The following is a 24,091-nucleotide window of genomic DNA, read 5'->3' as shown; positions in this document are numbered from 1 at the left end:
AGATGACTTTAAGAACCAGAGGGAAGCAGAAAAGGGGGGGGGGGAAGAAGGCATATAGAATGGGCCATTCAGTGTTTAGATAATCCATGCTTCTGCACCGTACTGCTGATACCTTGAAAAGGATCACCGAGTTGGGCACTGTCACTTCATGTGAACAGAACCAGCACGGGAGTGCTCAGGTGAAGAGTCATGTCTTTGAAAGCCTGGGGTTCAAAACCTCCACTCCACCTCCCTGAGCCTCTGGAGGCTGAGCCAGTGTGTGTCAGGGTACTGAACTCCTGCTAGGTGTTCTGTTTGGTGGGAGAGTAAATTCGTCTTGGCCTAGTGAAAAAGGAGTGAGACTTCTACAGCTAGGCCTCAGGCCTTTGTGCCTCCTTGGTGATTTAAAAGCTTTGGGTGATACATTGTCTGTTCTGCCAAGTTTATGGTGATCTTGTAGGGAGCTGTGGAAGACTCTGAGAGCTAGGTGAATGGCTTTCCATTCTAGCTTTATGCTCCACAGAGCCTCCTGGGGTGTCCACTTTCCCTGAGTGAAAAGATCCACAGTGTGTGCACCCCATTCTAATAAGCTGGCTGCGATGGTTCTGTGTGGAACCTCCACACTCACCCTTTCAAGATCCTGGTGAAGACCCTGGGGAATGATGTCAACCTGAGTGTGAGTGCTCTGTATTGATGTCAGTGCAACAAAATCTGAGATAAAGCTTGTGGGTCTTCCTGATTAAATATGGAGGTAAGCCTCTGAAAGGTCTATGGAAGAGAGAAAATCTGCCTTCCCCAGGGCCAGAACAGATTTGATATTTTTCCTATGGAATTTGTGGTAGACTATGAAACAGTTTAATCACTTGAGATCCAGAAACGCTGTTTTTTAAATAAGGAAGAATACCCAGTATTCTCAGAAGAATATACCCAGAAGAATACCCAGTAGACTCCGGAATACACACATCGGAGTACACAGTGGGCCACCAGTGTGCAAACTTGAGGAGATTGCCCCCACCAGCACTGGGTCTTTGAGTGGCATGGCATCATGTAGTTCTGGCCTTGTCCTGTTTAGAGGACTGGCTAGAAGATGGAAAATTGGAGGACTCTGCTGTATGGTGATGCAATATAAATTTGCTCAACTGAGCTCTAATTCAGGTTGTCCTTTTGGGCAAAAAGACCATCCTTGGCTTCAAAAGACTGGTGCTGAGGGTTAATGTTCTTTTTCGATTAGTAGGCAATATTTTCCTATTATCCTTGTTTTTGACTGAAACAGGATCAAGAACGTTGCCAAAGAGTTTATTGCTCATAAAGGGCAGAGATGCAAGCCTGGCTTGGGATGCTGCATTTTCGTCCCAGTGCCTAACTCAGATATTGTGCGTGGCAACCAGGGAAGAGGTCATGGAACGTGCACTGATTCAAAGTGCATCAAGGGACGCATCAGCCAAGAACGTGGATAGAGCTAGCTTCTTTAAAGTATCCGTCCCAGGCTTAGGGAGAGAAGAGTCAGCACCAGCTAGTTTTTCTGCCCCGTAATAAGTAGCCCTGGGCATTAGCATTGGCAGCATTAGCCCTGAGCACAAATGAGGAGTTTTCAAACACTCTTTTAAGTGTCACTTCAACTGTCTTATTACATGGGCCTTAAGGACCCTGTTCCCACTCAGAAAGAATGATGAAATAGGATGATAAAGCAGCCATCAGTGCATCTACTTTGGAAATTTGCAGTGTCCAAGGTTTTCTGTGGTAAAGAATAAAGCTTACCAAACAATTTTGGTGTGCACTTCTTTTGCGCAGGCACTGCTCACTCTGTGTGCATGACAGATTTAAATGCATCAGGGAAGGGAACCTCTGCTGGTTCCCAGGGCGTGAGCCCTGAGGAAACAAAAAACTTTGCCCCTAGCTCTGTTAGAGTGGCAGAAGAAGAGGTAGTAGGCTCAGTCTCGGGATTAAGGTTAAGAGCTCTGGTTGTCCTGGACACAATCTAAGGAAAGTGTCCACAGGAAGAGCCTAAGTGGTTGCACACACTGGTGTCTTTTCTCCTGAGAGTCTGTCCTTCTCCCTTGAGGAGAAGACCTCCGAGGAGCCTGACTCATCAAGCCGTCCACCCCCAGACCCCTTCAAGCTATGTTCCGTGGGGGAGTCCTGCGCCTGGTGGACCTCATAAAGAGGAAGCACTTGGGGGACGATTCCTCTGCCTCCAAAGGGCAGGAGAGCGAGGAGTCAGAGGAAGGATCAGGTCATTTAGCTTTCTTACTCGGGGGCCCAGCGACTGAGGCTCCTGCACAGGTTCTGCTGCAAGGCCTAATTTTTCTGCCACAGTTTTGCCTACCATGTTCTGGGCCCACAACATAGCATGTGACTTGGCTTCCTGAGAGACGGGGATCCTCCCTAGAGAAGTGGGTGCCTCCCCTGCTGAGCCTGAGAAGCCAAATTCTCCCCTCCCCTGGGTAATGGAGGCTGAGCCTGCAGAGTCAACTGAGGCCATTAGCACTTAACTGAGGTCAAACGGGGAGGGGTCATCCTTCGCACCTACTAGTCCAAGACCGAGTGTGCGAAAGGAAAATGGTGCCGAGAGGTTCGCCTCAGAGGCCTGAGGTCAATTACTGAAGCTTGGGAGCACTGGGCAGGATGGGCACTCCATTTGTACAAGGTGTCTGCCTTGCCCCCAACGAGCAGAGCTCGAAGCGTGGGCAGAGAAGGCCTGTCAGCTCCTTCACTTCCGTCACAACAGCTGTGAGGCGCGAAGTTTTGGGACCTGTTCGGGTCACGGCGGCACTTGGAGAACGAGGCAGTGGGCACCGTGAATCCTCTGCCTTCGCTGAGGTCGCTGCCTTCACCACTTGACAGACTCAGGGGGAAAATAATGCGGGGGAGCCAAGAAGCTCCCGGCACAAAAGTGCCTCATTAAAACATTTAAGCCCCCCACTGCCGAAGTGGGCCCCTGAGGGAGCTTCACCGCATTTTCCCTCCAGTGCCTTAAAGGACTGGCCCCCTCAAGGGGGGAGGAGGAGGAAAGTAGAGAAAACAAGAGTGAAACAGCCCCTCAAACGAGGGAGCAGAGTGACTTGCGACCTCTCGCCAGCGAGGCAAGGCCGAACTGGGAAATGAAAGCCCTCTGTGTGGAGGACGTCATGTGACTTGATTAGACCCTTTCTAGCAACACAAGGGCAAACCCGTACTAAGGAATGCACCCTTCCTCCACTGGAGAATATTTGTTCCCCAACCTTGGGGCTGAATTGTGACTGCTCTGGAAAATTGGATAGGATTGGGCCCTGAATCAGAACTGAAAAGGGTGGCAGCAATGCATGCCAAAACCTAACACCCTTCCCATCCTCGATCCACTTCCTGGTTCCATATCACAATGGGGCAGGTCTGGGTAGACCCCAGGGCAAAGCAACAAATGTTGTCTTGCCCTGAAGAGACCTCTTGGGGCCAAAACTCCCCTGTGGGAGTGCGTGCCTAATTGGTGTCACTGCATTGTCACGTGGGAAGATTAGTTGGATTGCTCTGTTAAAGCTTCAGTCGAAAGTAGGATTCAAACATGTGTTCATACTAATCTGCTTTTAATAATGTCTGCTAATTCTATTCTATTCTACCTAACATATCTATTCTACATTTGTGAAATAATTCTTCTGAATATGTCAGTGACCTACAATTCAACATATCCTGTGGGAAGACCATGATTGTATTAAAAGATTAAAAAATCTGTGTGGTTAAAAAGTCCAACATTTCATTCTGTAATTTTTTCAGAACTTTATCAGGGAAATGAGCCTAGATAGGACACAGCACAATCATCGTCTTCCCACCCAGATATGTTGAATTGTTGAACTGCTGCTGGCCATGAAAACATATGGACATACATGTCACTGACCTCTTTTCCCTTTGGAGTCATATATAAAATTACTACAGTCTTGAACTGATGAAGATTTAGGCCAGTTTTATGTCATTTGAAGCATGATTTTGTGAAAGGGAAAGAGACTCCCAGGAAAAGGCTGGCTGACCAAGGGGATAAATACCTAGTGGTTGTCATGTATCCACCCCTTCCTGTTCTCCACTTTCTCTTTACTGGATCAGCTGCTGAATGGTTGTCTTGGTAGCTTGTATCTGCTGCAACCACCCTAGGTGACAGCAATCTAGCAGAGTACCCTGGAGAGAACTGAACCACTGGAGTTTTTATTAAAAATAAAACTCACAGTAGCATCTGCAGGGAGAAGACACATGACAATCCACGGACTTACCTGTGAACATGGTCCAGGGAGGCTCAGGGTCAAAAGCTAATCAGTTTATTAAAAGTCCAAAAGGGCACCAAAATTAGAGAAAGGTAAGTAGTAAAAGTACAAACAAGCTGCTGGAAAATACCTGAGCTTAGCTGGAATGCACAAATAAACATTTTCATCAAATGGATGCAGTAACCATTAATGCCTAGCAGTTGGATCTGGGATGCTACTCAGAACTCTCAGACCACACTCCCCCCCATGCTTGTTGCCTTAAATCTGGGGAAGTTTGCACACTGGCTACAGGCATTTAGCATCCAGAGAAAAAAAATCCCTTAACGCGATCTATATAAAATTACAGCCCCTATTTGCTATCTACTTACATTTGTCCAACGAATCCCCAATCCTTGCACTTGTGGATGAGGCAAGTGGGTGCTCCTCTCTTAGTTCCCTATGAATAGGTCACTCAGCCGACTCACAGAGAACCATAAACACTACACCTGTGGGCTGGGAAATATATAACTTTTCTTTGATGATGTCATCGAGTTCCACCTGGCTTCTCCAACTCACCCCTTTGACCTAGATGAAAAGGTTTGCTACCCAGTGGGCATGGTGGCTCTGTTGCTAAGTAGAATATTTGCCCCAGACAGGAAGATGATCTCTGAATCCACAAACCCATGCTCTCTCTCTCTCTCTTTCTCTCTCTTTCATACATCACAGAGTTTCACACAAAGGCTGCCTCCGAGATGGTGCATCAGGAGCTTTTAGCTGCTGAAATTACACAAGGGCTTCAAGGATGCCAACCGTCCAAAAATGCAGAAAAATAGGCAAAAAAGGGCATTCATCACACCTTGTGATAGTTCCTTTTAAAATCTATGCATATACCCTTTGGACCTCATTTTTAAAAGGAAGACAGCACAAATGGGCTCCAGTTATACTTTGCATGTTCAGGCTTTCGTAAGATCAGTCCTTATCCTCTGAGGAACCATTTATTTGTATGCCAAAGAGTGCCATTTGAAAATCTTTCACAAGTTGTTCTTTTCAAAGTTGCCACTCAAACATTTAATAATGTAACACAGAGAATTTTCATTCTCCAGCACTTTTATTTCATTGACTGCTATTGTTACTAGGTTTGAATATATTCTGCTGCAGCAAGTATTTCACATTCTAGTTGTCCACTGTCAATTTATGAACACTAATCAGTCCATATGCCACAAAATTTTGCATGCTGTGCAGTAGGATTGCTGAGGGAAATCTCAGTTATACTTGGTTTGTATTTCTACTGAAAATTTAACAGATCAGTTTAAATCTTGGCAAAGACAAATAGCAGTTCAGCATTACCTTTCAGCTCCATCCACAGTCAAATGAATTGCAAACAAATATGAAATGAATAATTTTCTAATGACTCCATGGTTGGCACAGGGATCCAAGGCCCATGGATATTGGAAGAACCTATTGTACTGATGAGCCCTGAATCTACTGTAATCATTAATCCATCCTTGTTTATCTTTTAGTGCTTGGAAAATAAGTAAGGAAAGTGGAATAATTGCCTGGTTCTGTTCAGGCCTTGCACTGATGGAACTCATGTTTGGTCAGCACAAGGCCTGAGTTGCAGGCGTAGCAGCCCAAGTGAAGACATGTGGGCTGAGGCCACCAGTATGAATAGCAAGCAGTCCAGGGCACACACCAGTGAAGTGCCCAGCCCTTGCCAGAGTAGATAAGTTGGTGGGGACATTGTGGGGAAGATTGCAATGGCAATTGAGACTGGCATGGGCAAATATTGATGACAGCAGTGCCACTGATATCCTATGCCTCTGGACTGGCCTGGACATGGCTGGTCTGAACACATTTATCCTGGACTCACTTGGATTTACACTAGCTAAAGAGCTTGTGTAGATCTGAGTTGGACCATTGGGGACTATGGTACGGTAGGTAGTAAAATGCTTTTTTTTAACCTTTCTGTCACTGCCTGGTCCCCAGCCAGACCACAGCATGCAGTGGAGGCTTTGTCAGCACCACTCCACACTATGGGCTGGCCCAGGATAGGACTGGGTTGTAAGGAACATGAAAGTGAGTATACAATTTCACTAGAGGAATAGTCTTCCTGTAGCAAGCCCATCTCTTCACAAAATCTATCACTTCCATTCAGTTGAAGTTCTTATTTTTTTTCTTCTTATTTGCTCTCCAGAGTTTAGGAGACTAGTTAGGGAGTTCTAGAGTTTGGAAGACTAGTAGGAAAGGTTTTTAAGGACCACAGAACGGAGTGGGTGATATGCTTTCAATCGGGGAGGCACAGGTTTATGTGAGGCAAGCTCATCACTCACTGCATTTGTCCAAGGATTCACAAAAACAGAGAGTCAGTTCTCAAGACAGGGTGCACTGATAAACTAGTGGACTGGACATAATGCACCAACAGACTGGCAAGGAAAATATCACCAAAGATGACATTAGTCCAGCGTTACGGGGACATTTTCTGGGTGCAAATGTTTAGGACAAAGTTATTTTCATTCTGCTCAGTTTCTTTATTTAGCAAAACATTTATATCCTGCCATTCTGCAAACAGACCTATAGGCAGCTAAAATCAAAGTAAGAAAACTATGATGAAAAACCTAAGAATAAAACCAGCAAAGGCACAGAAGAATAAAGAAACAGCATGACCATGAATACCAACAAAGTAGTCATAATGTTGGATCCTAGTTTTGTTCAAAGGAATTTGTACTGGCATGCAAGCAGGTAGTTGGTCAGGGTTTGGTCAGGAACAGCATGTGCCAAGGGCCCAAATTCATCAGAGGGCCTACCAGGCTATACCAACCCCAGAATCCTCAGTACAGTACCCTCAGAATGCACCATCAGGGGCATGGTGACAATGCCCCAACAATTTAGCAGCAACACTTCATGAAAGCAAGTATCCTAGATTATCTTCACAACAACCTTGTGATGCAGGTTACGTTGCGAGATAAATAACTTGCCAATGAACATATAATAAGTTTCATGACAAAGCAAAGACTTAAATCCAGGTCTCTTCAGTTGATAACATTCTCTCCATGCTGGTTTCCATTATCTGGTGATAGTAAAGTAATGGTTATCTGTATTTAATTCATATAGGTTCATTGTTCTTGTTAGGTCATTGCAATTTTTAATATACAGAGATTGTGAGGGAGAAGTTTTATCTAACTGCATTTGTATTTGAGTACTTCCAGTTTTTGAATAACATTCCCAAATGTTATTTACCACTGACACAGTTTTGGAGGGTATCCAAGTAATTCAGCAGGTTTTAGCAGATGCCTTTTAAAATTTTTATTGGCGTGCTTCACTGTCATTGCATAGGAACTTTTGAAAACATGTTTCTGCAAGCACCAGGCATAAGTGTTCTATGGTGCTTTATCATGCTGATACCCACTGGTGCTAAACATCAGGACCAAAAGATTCTCAGCAATAGAAATGTCTCAGATACAGGAAGGTCCAGCCTCAGTGTCTCTCTGTACTCCTTAGCAAATATTTTATAACCATCAATCCATGCATTTGTACCATCAAGCCTTGCATCTGGCACTTACTATACAACAGATATAGCTTTACTTTGTGTATGTGAATAAGGCAGAATATTTATATTAAAAATCACCTTGATAATGAAAGGATAAACAAATCAAAAAATGACATAGTTTTGCTTTAGATATCTATACTAATTATCTATTAAATTTGGTTCCATGTGTGCACCAGAGGCATGTTCTTTCATGTGTGGCAGGAAATGGGAAAACTATGAGAAGGGTCATAGTCAGATGGCTCTTTTCAAATTTCAATTTTTTTCTTCCTTTTTACTGAAAAACATTAAGACAGTTCTAAAAACTGTTGCAAGGATATATATAGCTACTGAGTAAATCTGTAGGAAATGCTTTTGATAGGCCCACTTCAGTAGAGAGCTATTCAGTGGATTATTAGACTCAAAATTAAGATAATCACACACACACACACAAAAGAACACACAGCACACAAAGACAAACTGAATGAACAGGAAGATTTAACTATATCCCCTTGTCCCTTGAGGAGACCCCTCTAGCTCTGAATTAAGGAAGACTATGTGGACATTTCCAAACCTTAGCCTATGCTATTTTTGGCTTCATCTTTATCTTTAACTGAGAATTTCACTATCCATTGCTATCATACCAGCTCCTTTCATAAGCACCATATTCACATTTTCAAAGACAAACAACTGTTTATTGAGGCTTGGAAATGTGCACAGATAAGCCACTGCATCCTTCGCCTCCAGTTCGAAACAGTCTCATATAGTAGTAATCCTTGGGGCTAAAAGAAAATTTTTTTATATAATCTCATATGACCCAAAATGACACCAGATAATAGGGTCAAAAGACTTCCAAGGGAAAGTAACTAGTTACATATCCTTTTACTGTTGGCAACACATTAGCTAATATTTCAGATTAAAATGAGACAAAATGGCTCATTAGTAAGGTGACCTTGAAAAGGGAAAAAATAATATTAAAGCTATCACAGGCCATCAAGATCAAGGAGATTTCCAGGCTCCATTATCCCTCCAGTAGTAGCACAGAGAATACAGTATTGTCAGAATAAAGTTCACACATGACATTCCACATCAGTTCTAAACTAACAATTAAAGGGGAAAAATGCATTGAGGGAGAGTGGAGAGCTCTAGGCCTACCTGGTAATTAACAGTTTTGTGTCTTCTGCCCATTCCTACTTCAATTATTAGAAGAGGCCTACTTCTCAGCTTCTATACAGGTCAGACTGGAACTTTGCATTGAGCATAAGAAAAAAAGCTACCTTCTAATTAAACACATGCTTCAGTTCAGATATTTGAGTAAGGCTGCAATCCTAACCACACTTTCCTGAGAGTAAGCCCCATTGAACAAAATAGGACTTACTTCTGAGTTGACCCAGTTAGGATTGTGACCTAAGACTTGTAGAGGAGGGCCATGTTGTTTTTATCAACACACAAAAAAGGCTCCACCTTCACTTTCATTTACATCATACCATCAATTTCTTGACTAATATGCATAGATAAACCGTAGTATGGATGCTGATGGTTTTGCAGGAGATACTGGTTCTAGACTAGTGGGAGCAAGAATGTATTCCCTGGCAGTCCAGCTCTGAATGAATGGAATTGGGACTTTGCTTCTGAATTCCTAAATGCAAACACTAGGGTACTTGCCTTTGGGATAGTGATATGAATTATATGTCAAGCCACAGAATATGCAAACTTCAATAATTTTTTTTCCCCCAAGAGATTTGTCAGAAAGGTTCATTGCAAAATAAAGGACTAAAATTGAGATAAACAAATGGTGGCAGACATTCATCTGCAAGCCTTACTTAGCAATACATGGAAGAGCAACAATAACACAGAAAATGCTGAGTTGTTAGAAACCTTAGAGCTCAGGCGGAGCTGTTGAACTGTAATAGAATGCTCACAAATATTCTAAAGGTTCAGGTGTACACTGTTAGCACAAAGGACCTGGGAAGGGCTGAAGTTCTTCATTTGTTGTCCATGGGAATGAGTGCAGAACAGTAAACAGTTTGCATTTAGCACCATGCATTACATTAGAATTACATTGACAATAAAATAATTACTACAGGCATGTGCTGCTTAACAACCTTCCACTTAACGATGGACCACACATACGAAGTATGTGTCAAAGTACAACAAAGAGGCTCTTAATGAGGCAGTCAGCTCTCCCCTAGGCTGCAGCAGAGTGTCTGTTTATACAGCAAAGAGGCTCTTAAAGCAAAGAAGATGCACCAGCAGCCTGTGCAGTCAGCTAGTTTCTGGCAGGAAGTGTCTGTTCCCATAACAAAGGCACTCGACTGGGCTGAATGTTCACTAAACAACCTAATTGCATAACAAGGATAGGAGAACTTATCCCCTCGTTAAGTAGTGCACACCTGTATTTAGAATAAGCTTCCACTTGTGTAACTGGAGCTACAATCCTATACATACCTGGGGGTAAGCCCCATTGAATGCACTTGATGGACTTCTGAGCAAACATCCATAGGATTGTACTCAGTTGTTGTATGGTCCAGTAAATAGGTTGATAGCATTTGTGTACTTATTGAGAGGTCTGACATAAGACCTGTACATCTTTGCCTTCAATATTATAGGTGTACTCAGATGAGAAAAGAAACAGTGGAAGGAATTAATGTTTATAATTGAAAAAAGAACAAGGCAACATCAAACAGCACAGTACTGTAACAACAATTTGCTATCCAAAATATTTCTATCATTCTAGCCTTTTCTTTACAAGGTATTTTAGTTCAGCCAGTTGATTTGCTACTGCTAATTCAGGCAACACAGACCACATAGTTCCCTGCTACCTGTGCTTAATGCAAAAATATAGTTATTTTGGTGGCAGTAAATGCTTCTAAAAAAAAGATGAAGACACATGTTTACAAGCCATCCTGGCCGTTGCTCAAGCAATTAGAGCATGTGCCTCTAGTGCATATTTCTAGCTACTACAAAAATGAGCAAAAAAGGAAGCACCCGTCAAACACTAACAAACTTGGCAATTACAGGAGTTAGAATGTCATTTCCATTATGGTTCAGTGTGATAAAACAAAATGGTAGGGTAAAGGGTAAATACACAGCAATCAATTGCAAATCTAGCTAAGCTCAACAAAATACAATTTGGCAGATGTTCTCATACCGACCGAAGCACTTGTTTGGACTGAACTATAGCCACGGGCAATATCTAATATTTTTTGGTGTTTGGTGGTGCCTTGTTTCCTCAGCCATGGTCCGTCAAGCACAGCACACCTTATTGACACGCTATAGTTGCTCTGGCTGCTAGTTTTGTGTAAATCAATTCGTCAATATAAAGCACACTAGAAACCTGCTGCCAAAAAAAATGTGCTAGTTATTTCAAATAAATATGGGAAATACATCTCCCATCTGACATGCTTCACTGCTTTTTGGCCTCATTACCCTGTATGGTTGCCAAGTCACGATGATGAAATGACAGTCAAAAACTAGTCTCAAGTGGCAGAATTCCCTTTACATACAAGCCGAGTCTCTGCCCCCACCTATCCTTCTCTCAAGTGCCCCATTCTCAGTCTGTAGTCTACTCTTCACTTTCCCTTCAGCCCTGTCCCCTAGCTTCCCTACTTTTTGTGGTCTTTTCCCCATCCTCAGACAATCCCCAAAGCCATGTAAAACCCTGCTTATTTATTACATTTATATTCTGCCCAACTCCATGGAGCTTCAGTTGACAGTTTGAACATATGGGGTCCCTTCACTGCAGATGGAGATTGCCACCATGAAATTAAAAGAGGCTTGCTTCTTGAGTGGAAAGCTATAGTAAGCCGAGACAACTGAATGAAAAGCCAAGACATCACCTTGTCGACAAAAGTCTGTATAGTCAAAGCTATGGTTTTCCCAGTAGTAATGTATGCCTGTGAGAACTGGACCATAAGGAAGGCTGGACACCAAAGAATAGATGCTTTCAAATTATGGTGTTGGAGAAGATTTTTGAGAGTCCCCTGAACTGCAAGGAGAACAAATAAGTCAATCCTACAGGAAATCAACCCTGACTATTTGTTGGAAGGATAGATGCTAAAGCTGAAGCTTAAATACTCTGGTCATCTTATGAGAAGGGAGGACTCTTTAGAAAAGACCCTGATGCTAGGAAAAACTGAAGGCAAAAGGGGATGGCAAAGGATGAGATGGTTAGATAGTGTCACTGAAGCAATGAACATGAATTTGGACAAACTCCAGAAGTTAGTGGTAGACAGGGGGCCTGGCGTGCTGTGGTCCATGGGAACATGAAGAGTCGGACAACACGACTTAACGACTGAACAACAACAATCTTTTATCCTTCCAGCAATGCTGTAAAGTAGGATAGCCTGAGAAAGTGAGATGAGTGAAGCTCATCCAATGAACTTCATGACTGAAAGAGATTTCTCTAGTTCTAGTACAACATTTCAACTATCACACCATGCTGTCCTCAGGGACTGCACAAGATATTAATCTCAGGGAAAAAAGGGGCATTTCCTTCTCTCTCAGAATCTGACCACAGACATTCTGACAGTTTTATTCCCTGAACAGTTGGAATGTTCATAAGCACTTCATGACATCACACCACTCAGCCACTTGGTGAGCGTAAGATGCTTAATATATCATTGATCCCGCCCCAGGTAAATAGTAAATGTTGTGGATGAGAAGGAGGAGGGTAAGGGCACTTTTGGGATGGGGAGGGGAAGGATCTTGGTGGCACTGATGGAAGCTGGTGCCTATCTCCTCTTTCCCAGGTCACCCTGTCCTTTTACTGTCATTGGACGTAATGCTAGCAGAATGGCTGGTATAGGTCCTAGAAGACCCATAGGCAGCCTACGGGGGGGGGGGAGAGTTGTAAGTATAGTATTTTCACTTACCTTTTGCTGGCTATCTGGTTGCCCCCCCCCCCCACTGGATATAGCATGAACTCTGTCAGTAGCTCCATCAGCAGCATTGGTGACAATCATGAAGGATAGATTGGGCTGTCAACCACATAAGTAGTTTACAAACTATAAGATTTCAAATTATTGCATAGTTGGTGGAGTTGTTTCTCAGCTTTTTGAAGGAAACCAAAGGGCAACTTACTGGTTAGGGTATATGAGGACAGACATACACTGGCTTCCCAAGTTACGGATGTACAGAGATAGCTGTGGTGACATTCCTTTTAAAATTAACCAACAGGTCAACTTAACATGAAAGTCCTGAGTCCTGTATGGACCCACATAACTTAACCCTCTCAGATTTATAGACAGTTAGACCAAACGAGTCTCTAACTAATGCACTCACTTAGTGCCCTCCCACCTTCTCATCACCAATCACAGAAGGTAACATTCAACAACAACAACAACAACAACAGTATTTATATACCGCTTTTCAACAAAAGTTCACAAAGCGGTTTACAGAGAAAATCAAATATCTAATGGCTCATTAGATATTCAAATTAGGATTCAAATTAGGACATTTGAACATTCAAATGTTCAAATTTGAACATCTGAACATTCAAATTCAAATAACATTCAAATTAGGAGATCTTGTAGATATTTGAATGCAGAACCTCCCTTACTCTGGATATTGAACTTGGCCCTTTTTTATAACAACTGTTGCTACGTCTTCTAATGCAGGTTATCTATTAGTGCCAGCAAGCATTCATATCTGGGTCATTTTCAGACCTATGTTTTGAAAACTACAAGGGTTGAAACTTTGTGGGAGTAGGGGTGGGGGAGATAAATGAAATTTAATTCTGTCTTCGTAATTCAACTTCTGCCCAAACTTCCATGTATGGCTATGTTGGAATTCCACTACAGAGGAGCCATTACTGCTCAGAAGGTTATCATGACAGGGACTGGTTCTGGTTTATCAAACATTATATAAAGTGTACAGGTGATCAGTTTAACTATAGAAGAGGTAACTCAAAGGCCAGATATTTGAGCTTTTGTTCCAGATACTAGCATAGAAATCAATGCCGGGCACTTGCAGCAGCAACTCCTGAAGCCTTTGTTAGTGCTGGTAAGCTACCCGGGATAAAGGAACAAATGCTCCCTTACCTGCCTGGTGCTAGATTTGTCCCCATAGAATCCAGCAGTAGGCATTTCAGCACTGCTGGAGCCCTGGGCGCCACTGGGCTTAGAATTGGGCTGTTAGTCTTATTGAACACAATGCACTTATTTCTGAGTAAAATATTTCTGAGTATTTCTTATTTCAAACACTTCTAACTATAACTCTTGGTAACTTACCATAAAGTGGCAAGTGCCCTGATCATTGAGGAGAATGAATAATCCAGGAGCCAAGATTAGAGCAGAGAAAATGCAAGTGTCTACAAGAAGTCATGAAGTAGCAATCTCACATCCCAACCATCACTTTGAAATATCTCTAGATTGTGAATCTACTTGATCCATAGCTCATGTCTTCCTAGCTACCTCACTAGCAAGCATAAAAGCATGTCTCAGTATAGTGAATATTAGGGCAAGAATTCTTTGATTCAGTGTCATCCTTTCTCTTGCCCCTAGCCCTGGTATAAGGGTGATTTGTTTTGATCTTATTTCCCATCACAAAATGGTGCTATGTATTTGATTTTATAAATGAACTCCTCTTTTTTACCCCATGAAAACAAATCTAATAAAATATATCATTTTCCCTCCCCTTTTCTAATACGTGCTAAAGATGTTAAATAAATGCAGTATGAAAATTCTGTCTTTGGAGTGCAAAACAGTTTTTAAAGTTTTTACTTTATTCTAGAAGATAAAGGTATGTAAATGTAGTTACTTATCCTGAATAAGCAAGGTCCTAACTTCCTTACAGATACTCAGGAGAATGTATCTGTAAAACTTTTTATTTGAAGAGTCTGCAATCTACAATTTCCCAGCAAGAGAGTGGAATAATGGCAAGCTGCTTCAGGGAATCTCCACATTCACTGATTTTCCTGAAAAACATTTCCCTGCATTGGTTTAAAAAATATGATCACAAGTCATTCCTAATCTAAATGGCAGAAATGCCATATGGTGAAATAGACAAAGCTTTAGCTTTACCAAGCCAGTTATATCTTCATACAATAAAAATCTTCATTTGGATTTAAGAAACTAACAGCACTCTTGACTTTTTTTGGAAATATTCACATGAAGAAGCCCCTGTATTCCAGAGCATTCAAGTGCTTACTGAATGGATGAACAGATGCTAAAGTCAATAAGGAATAGGAAATAAGGAATGTAGCAAAAACCCACATCCAAGAGGAGTCATACCAATCCATTTAATTTTTTTCTCCGAATGCTGAATAAATTAGGTTTTCCCTCTCACTATCAGAACATAAATATCAGTGCTCACATTTTCTACAAAATATAAGAGTGAATGCCTCTTGTAAATCCTTCATTTTTTCTTTTAGTATATCTGCTGTGGCAAACCCATTCATTTAATGTACTCATATCTCATCCTTAATATATAATTTCACAGGGTGGTGTACATTTAAAAGTGAAAATAGCTCCCTCCAAATACAATGCAATGTTCAAAAATACAGTGGAAAACAACTTATAATATAAAATCAGCAAGACCATACAAACCATCCATACAAACCACACAACCTACCATAGACACATGCATAAAAGCAATACAAAAATCAATTATTAAAACCCTTATGAAATTAACCTTTTACATTGTATAAAGGCAGGAATATAGGGATTTGGCTTATCTCCTCAGGAAGAATTTTGACAATGGTAGTGCCACCATTGGACAAATCTGATCTCTGGTACTCTCCAGATGAATCCAAGTTAGGGGTGGGCCAGAAAGCATCATCTACAATGTTTATCTTAGGGCTTGGAAAGGTTGATATTATTCCAGTCCCAACTCAGCCACAAAGCTTCTTGGGTGACTTTTGGTCAAACATTAGTCCGCAGCCTAATCTACCTCACAGGATTGTTTTTGGGACGCAGATGGGCACATACCACCTACAGTTTTCAACAAATGACAGAAATGTGATAAATAAAATCTTTAAGATCTCATCAAAATCTACCTTGTACACAAGCTGAAAAAAAACTTTTAAATATGAGGGAGAAAGGAGGCATGGGGGATCCAGTCGCTATAGCTGCTTTCAAAAGATTCTGCAGTGATTTTAGATCTGTAGTTCCTTTCACCATTAAAACAATCTTGTTTCAAATTCAGTTTCTTCATCCAAGTTATAAAGGGGCTCTGCATGTCATCCACAAGTTCTGGAACTTCTAGATAAACTTTTTTGATTGAACAGATCTTTCAGGTTTTCATGCCTTTGTAGTCTGGTTTATTTTTTAAATTGCCTTGTTGATTATATTGTATTGTGTCTTTGCTTTTATTTTGAAATGTTATTTGTACTATTTTGTGTTATGAACTGCCTTAAGGGGGGTGCTTGGGGATGAAAGAGTTGAATATTTTTTTAAATTGATAATTTTTTCTGGTCCATTACTGTTCGTATTAGCAGAATTCCAAATGTTCAACCACTACAGTATAAAGCATGCAACTTCCACACCATATTTATTTATACTGTATTAATTAAAACATGCATATCCTGCCCTTCTACCACAAAGAGGACCACTAGGGCAGCTCATCACACTTTAAAATAACATAACAGTAAAACTGAAAGATAAAATAATAGTATCTTAAATGAAGAGCAATCAAACCAAAATACTGTCAACAAAAAACCAAATGAAATAGATATGGTACAACTTGTCCCTAAAAAAATCTTCCATGACTGAGGGGACCGGGCTTCCCAGGCCAGCATAACCTCCCAATTTCATATGATCTGAAATAAACGCTTTATTCAATCCAGAAAAATGTCTTGAAAACCATGAAAGTTAAGCCAGGATCTTTACCAGTTAAACTAACAGCCCAATCCTACCAAAACCTCTGCAAGGTGATGAAGTGGTGCTAACACAGCCTCCACTGCATCCTACAGGGGAATTTTGGCTGCTAGAGGTGTCCTAAGGAAAAAGGGACATTGGTCCATTTGCCCTGTGGTAAGCCCCAGCAGTTGCAATGGGTCAACTCAGTCCATGTTGACCCATGCAAGAGGATCAGGCAGTGCTGTAGCTTCCCAGGCCAGCATAACCTCCCAATTTCATATGATCTGAAATAAACGCTTTATTCAATCCAGGAAAATGTCTTGAAAACCATGAAAGTTAAGCCAGGATCTTTACCAGTTAAACTAATAGCCCAGTCCTACCAAAACCTCTGCAAGGTGATGAAGTGGTGCTAACACAGCCTCCACTGCATCCTACAGGGGAATTTTGGCTGCTAGAGGTGTCCTGAGGAAAAAGGGACATTGGTCCATTTGCCCTGTGGTAAGCTCCAGCAGTTGCAATGGTTCAACTCAGTCCATGTTGACCCATGCAAGAGGATCAGGCAGTGCTGTAGCTAATGAATGTGCAGCCCAGTGCGGGACTCAAAATGATGCCCCAGAAGTGATATCACAACTGGAAGTGACATCATACTGCTTCATCGCAGTGACATCACAGTGCTTTTTAAAAAGTGCAAATTGGGGGGACACCTGCCTCCTCCCCAAAGCAGTTCACCACTCACTTGATCTGCCACCTCCCCCCAGCCAGTGGCATAGCTAAAACATCTATCTACTACCTGGGATCAAAGGAGATTTTGTAGCGCCCCCCCCCCCAACAAAATCAAATTTAATTAAGTAAATAAATAAAAAGTGTGCCCCTTATTGGTTAGAGACACTGTGCTGGGTTGAAGAGGGATGGTTATTCTCTCCCTGCTAAAGGAGCACCACTTGAAAAAGTGCCTCTTTACTAGTTAGCAGGAGAAGCTGTATTATGATACATGGAAATGAGAGCTGACTCATATTAACACCGTGTTGGTTCCATGCAGTATCATAACAATATCAAAACAATCAGTCTAATAGGTCAGTTTTGAGTTAAAGAAATCCACTTTTTGTTCCTTAAGGCAGTTGTTTTCATTTTCTGGTTAATTGGCAATAACTTTTGATAGAATGCAGATATTCTAATGTGGTTTGTTTCATTGCATTCTGCATTAAATTGCCTTTCCAATGATATATAACATGATGGTATTATTCGTAAATACCAAGATTTTCACAATCTGCCCATCTCCTGTCCATTCCAGTTCCACCTCCCCAACCAAGTCCACTTCGCCCCACTCTCCCCTCACCCAGTTCCACCCTTGTGCCAGGTTTACCTGCTCAGGCGGGCCATCCACTGGTGCATGTGGCAAGGCTCTTGCCTTCCCACCAGCAGCTTGCACTGCCACAAAGCTCTTTATGGCTGCTTTGCAGCTACCTGCGCCAGTGAAATGCGTGCTCCTTCAGTGCTTGATAGGATTGGACCATAAGATATTATTTAACTGTATTGGGATGCTTTGCAAGTATCAACCAAGCAATCAAGCAAAAACTACAGCATTTCAGAACTCAACTGTATTAGTTAAAACGTGACCTAAAAAAGATATATTTAACATAATTATCGAGTGAAGAATTGCATAGACAAATACCAAAAGGACAAATTGTCCTTGTTGGAATATACAGAAATGGTAAGAGATGGGTGTCAGGTACAACTGAAGCCTCAAAAGATATATTCTTATGAAATCATACAGTAGCTGATTCAGCACAGAATTGCCACAACAGAGACAAAGAATCATCTTCTTCATAGTTCAAGACTACTATGTATGATGCACTAGCATCAGCCCTTCCTGAACTCCACAGGGGGCCATGAATATGCTTGAAATTCTCCTATTTCTGCTACCATAGATAACAGTGGGAGGGGTTATAAGCAGTATTTCCCTTTACTCTCAGCTCCCTGATATGGAATAAAGGAGAAGAATAGTCTCCTCACTTGTTGCGTCTCTCTCTCATATGAGGCTGACATATGACATAGATCAGGCATCAAGCAGTGTAGGGGCATGGGAAGAGGGCATATCTGGGTGTGGGAAGGGCAGAATGGGGGAAGATCATGCCTGGGAGGGGGTGGGATCAGCAGAGGCCTCCTCCCCTGTATCATAACCCATTTCTGGGCCAGGCAGTGTTACATAGGGCTGCTTGGACTTCTGCCAGCTAAATAGATCTGAGTAGCCCCATAGAGCAGACTGGGGTGTTATTCGGGATAAGGGGAAAAATATCCCATTACCCCAAGGAGTACTCCAGCCACCTCCTACCCTGCGCCTGATAAAACACAGGCCATGGGCCTGGCTGTACCAGGGCAGGTTAGGATTGGGCTGTCAGATTATCATAGTTTATAGATTTGTGTTATGGACATATGACAGTGTTTCTAACACTACACGAACCACATTTCAACAAAACAGGACTGTCATTTCCATATGCACCTTACCGACACAGTACAAAATTCTTACAGTAATGCAATCCACAAACAAACAAAATAATTGCTTTTGATGGGGTTTACTAATAGCTATATTAGTGTAATGCCAGAAAACAGGACAACCATTTATAAAGTAAACTATGCACATATAGAATAACAAATGTTTAGACGCATAAGCAGAAACTCTTAACATACAACAAAAATTATTAATCATATTATTAAATAAAATTACTTAGCAAAATTACTAATTGATGAGAGCCGATGTGAAAAAACAATTTTTTTCTGAAAGCAATGTTTTCGGTCATGTCACTGGAAATAGTTCTAGAAAAAACACTGGAGAAAAAGGCTGCATTCACTGCTTTCCTTCTTAAGCCCTTCACTTTTATTACTTCCTGAAAATTCTTAAATTGTCATGAAGAAAAATAACCCCACCATTCAATTAATTTTAACAATCATGATGATACTAGATGTCATGTCCTACCTCTTATTAATGGTGGCCCAAGCATCGTTAATGTTATTGGTCATCAAGTCTACTTTTCTGGTGTCATCTGTTGAGTAATCCCGAAGCAGTTTACGTGCCAAATCATTTGCTACATCCACATTTATATGCCATTGTCGTAGCTCTTTTGCAAATTGCTGGAAGAAGAGCAAAAAAAGGCATTTGGTTGCAAATGTATATCATGAAGCATGCATAATGAATATAGATATAAAATATTTCTAACGTTTTAAATAAAAATGATTACCTTTTCAGTTTCAGATAATACCTGAAAATTTTTTGCTTGTTATAGCCCAGTGGTCCCCAAACTGGTGGGTCATGACCTACCAGCCTGAGAACCACTGATCCTTTCCCTTTAAGGGCGAGGGCAGAGGGAAAGTAGCAACATGATCCCCACGACTGCACCACTGCAGGGAAAGGGGGACTTTCTTTAAACCTAACCTACCTGCCGCTGGGGTTCAGAGGGTGCGGGGAGCCCCGCAGAACCCTCTGTAGTTACACAATTGCTCCCACAATCTAGGTGCTTTGTCAATGAAACAGAGGCTGAAACCTTGAGTGGAGGATTGATTGCTGGGGCAGAGCTGCTTAATCCTTAATCTTTTCCCTATTTGTCCAATAAAGATTGCATCCTCAGTTGCTTTTTCAGCTGGGGGGGGGGGCGAAATGGTAGTAAAATGTGTAGTGAATTATAGAAAGTTGAAATTAGACGGGATCTTGGAGGTCTTCTAGTCCAACCACCCTACTCACTACTGATATTACAATGCACTGTATTAACCCTAACAGCCTAATCCTATCTAATTCCCCATGCATTGATGTAGCACTGCTGACACAGTTTCCTCTGCATCCCATTGGGGACTTCTGGCTGCTGAAGGTCTCATTGGGGTAAGTCCCAGCAGCCACAACAGGTCAATTTGGAACTATGCGATATCACTGGCCCAAATCTACATTGAACCATGCAGGCAGATCAGGCTTAGGAAAAGGATTGTGATTCAGTGCGTGCCATCACTGCCAACCCAAACCCCCTCCCAGGTCCAATCTGCCCTCTCCCCAACCCTGTCACTGACCTATTCTACGCAACTCCTCTCTTATTCTATCCTTGCTCCATTCAAGGATCCATCCATCCTTCCCCGCCTCCTGCCAACCCCCTGCATGGGCTCATCTACTCTAGCAGACCTCCTGAAGCCCCCGGTGTATGCAAGAAGGCTCAAGCCTTCCTGCCAGCATGCTGGCAGCTTGTGCTGCCACAAAGCAGTTTATAGCACTTTGCGGCAGCCAGTACTGGTGGAATACACATTCTGCTAGCTCTTCCTTTGAATAGGATTGGGCCAAAAGTCTGTAATGTAGTTAAAATCTATCTTTCCCTACCGGCTAGAAATAAATTGTTGACTTTACTTCTGAACTGCCTATATTTATCAGTATGCTAGAGAGTCACAGAGAGAGAAGACAAAGTAGAATACTGTAAAAAAAATAATAAAACTTGGACACTCTGCATACATTTCATATTTTTCTTTATTGTTTTATCCATTACGTTATGTAATGAGTGCCATCTACTGGAATAGTACTAAACATGCATACCAAAATATATTATAATTCAAATGGGAATTCATTACTACTTTTTCCCAGAATGTATGGAAAGATTTTAAAAGGGTGTTCAAAGTCATGTATTTGACTATCTTGACCAGCTTTATCTCACATAGATCAGAATGATGGCATTGGAACATTTCAGACTGAATGAAAATTGAGTTGTCAGTACAAACCCATAAACACATGGATATCCCCACCTGAAACAATGGAAGTCTGATAATAGCGCCAACACCAACGATTAGTAGTTTATTGCTACATACATATAAATATTATTGCAGTGTCATCTCACTGGGACAGCATTAAGGAAAACAGAAAAAAAATTTGCCTGAAGTTCCTAACCCTCCCCACAAATTCTCAAATCTGAGAAAATTCAAAATGATCTACAGGGAAAATAAAAACAAAAACCAGCCAACTAGTCATGTTAACAAAATACTTTGTGCAATGAATAATGCTCTCTGCAAAAATCAGTTACATTTATTCTTAGTTATCTCTGCACAGAAAACTGCTTTTGATTTAATTAAGAGCACTGAAATAATCAATCAGAAGAAAGCAATTTCGTTTGCAAGCACCAACTTCCAGAACTAAACGAAGAGCCTAAATTTAACTACCACAATATTTTTATTGCTTTATTTGGATAAGGTTCCAAAGGTATAGATAATATTTCAGAAATCCGGGCCAGTTACTGTTCTAATACCAGGATGTTGGGACCCTGGGGCGACACCCTGCACCAAGACCTTCATGGCACTCTCTTCCTACCCCCTCATAGCACATTGGGCACAATCACTGCCATCAGTATTGAGGCTCAGGGGTTGATCAACCCAGGGGGTCACTCAGCACCTAACTTGGTCAATCCCTGACACAACTCCTATTGTATTCAATATACAATACTGTAACAGCCCATATAGTTTTCTTATGTACAAAGCAAGGGTCATAAAATATAACATTTAAATAAAACCATGTATGTTGTACATTTAAAGTATTTTCAAAAGTGTCTTCTATTCTTTCTTCAGGTGACTTTGAACTGAAGAGAAGAAAAAAAGAATACTGATCCTGTTGTAAATTTCCTGTGGCATATCATCATAGACAAGAACTATCTTCAATACATGATAGTAATTTTCCATTATAGCCTTGGTACTGAAAGAAAAATACTATTCTGCAATCCTGTATGCACTTACCTAAGTACAGTAGGAGTATGTCTCATTGAGGGAAATGTTATTTACTTCTGAATAAACATTGGCATAGGCTTGCACTGTTAGGGATGTTATGCACAACCTTTTTCCTGAACACACGACGATTCTCAGGCATAGATGCACACAGAGGAATGTAAAGTATGAAAGAGCCCCACTATAATCTTGGGAACTGTTGCAGGCCTATGTTTGTGACCCTTCATTCACAAATTATATCACATCAATAGGATGTGAGTGCAGTACTGAACACGCTGTGGGAACTGCTTGCATGTACAAGAAAATAAGTGTGTAAAACAGTCTTTAAACATGTAAGAAACATTATATCCTTACATGTTTTAGGGCGCAATCCAAACTTGTGCTGGAGCAGGCAAGCCAGAAGGCTTGCACTGTATCCACCGCAGGTTTGTTGGCCGCAGCGGCTCAGCCAGGGGCAAGGGGAAGCTCTTCCCCTTACCCTGGGTAAGGACTGCTCACCCCAATGGGTCTCCTCGGACCTGCGCCAGCTCTGGAGGTGGCGCAAGTCTGAGGAGAGCAGGGCAGCTTGAAGCCGCTCTGTCCTTCCCGGGGACGGGGGTTGGGATCCGGCATAACCGCTGGGTCCCAGCCCTGCCCCGGCTCCCCACGAGTCCGCCCCTGGGGCTGCCCATCACCCACCCGCCCCCTGCCCAGAAACGCCCCCTCCCGCCTCCTCCACACCTACCTTTGCTGCTTGTGTCGGCGCCGGCACGAGCAGCAGCAAGGAAACTGCCACTGAGGCTTCTGCCGGCCTCCATGCGTCGGCGCATCTAGAAATGCCAATGCAGCCTCCTCCCACGGAGGCGCAAACATGCTTTAGGATTGCGCTCTTAGCTAGTCCTCTTCAATTCCTTGTTTTTCATCATGGGCTTAAGTAGAATCATATTTGGCCAGACTAATGGTCTTAACAGCCATTAGAAATGTGCCACTGGTAAGGTCCATTTATAGATGCTAGAATAAATTCATGATCGTATACAGTCCTGACAAACCCTGGTTCTTGTCATTCACTCATTATTTCATGCACTTAAGAAATTCTTAAACCAAAATTTTCTTTAAAAAAGAGGGGGGGAGGGATCTAACATGCTTCTTGTTTTATTGGTAGAACATGGTGAAGTAATGGCCTATAAACTTTTACTTGGGAAATGTGCACTTTTTCCAATACTGTATGAATTTAAATGACCTTGTAATCCCCCCTGAAGGACATCATTTAATAGGCCCACTGACAAACCCATTACAGGGCTATTTAAAAAGTGGCGCTTCTCACCATTAACTTCAAAACTTATCTATTAAATCCCTGACATTACTAAACAACAGTATCGGTCAGAACATTTAAAAAGGAAATACAGGATTCTCTCTCTGAGGAAACAATCTTTTCGATAACTTGGTGCAGCACACATCCTCAGTCATCGCTTGTATTCCTTTTCACCGAGATGGAAACCAAAGTGATGCAAGGAGTGTTTTATCAGCCAACTCTAATAGAGTCCCATTATTTTCAGTCTTACATGACTTCATGTAATGAATTTTTATAATTAAACTAATGACATACTTTTTCTCTTCTTTTTCCTCACTCTTTATTTTCAGGGCCCATTTATCTCTTAACTAATTATGGTTTCTCACTGTTTGCTTTCTCTCTTTCTCCCTTTAAAAGCATTCCATTACCTTAATTTCATTGTGACATATTTTAGAGTATTCTTATTTTATCTCTTTCAATTCTTAAATGTTCTGACTTTTTAAAAAGGGTCAGGGAATTAGAGATATGCACACATCATTCTGCTCATATATATTTACATTTTCTCTAATTAAAAAAACAG

General features: G+C 41.7%; 1 protein-coding gene across 4 annotated transcripts in view; it reads right to left on the bottom strand.

The window, feature by feature from the left end:
• The window catches only part of DMD (dystrophin), a 1,248,719-nt gene that overhangs the window by 344,477 nt on the left and 880,151 nt on the right, over positions 1-24,091 (bottom strand). For all 4 annotated transcript variants that reach the window (XM_066619666.1, XM_066619670.1, XM_066619667.1 and 1 more), the window contains one exon: positions 19,480-19,634. In XM_066619666.1, the coding sequence (XP_066475763.1) occupies positions 19,480-19,634 (155 nt within the window). The remainder of the gene's footprint in view (positions 1-19,479; positions 19,635-24,091) is intronic.

Source organism: Tiliqua scincoides, chromosome 3 (genome assembly GCF_035046505.1).
Source record: "Tiliqua scincoides isolate rTilSci1 chromosome 3, rTilSci1.hap2, whole genome shotgun sequence".
NCBI classification, from domain to species: domain Eukaryota; kingdom Metazoa; phylum Chordata; class Lepidosauria; order Squamata; family Scincidae; genus Tiliqua; species Tiliqua scincoides.
The sequence above is the reverse complement of the archived record's forward strand: the minus strand, read 5'-3'. Positions and strand labels throughout refer to the sequence as shown.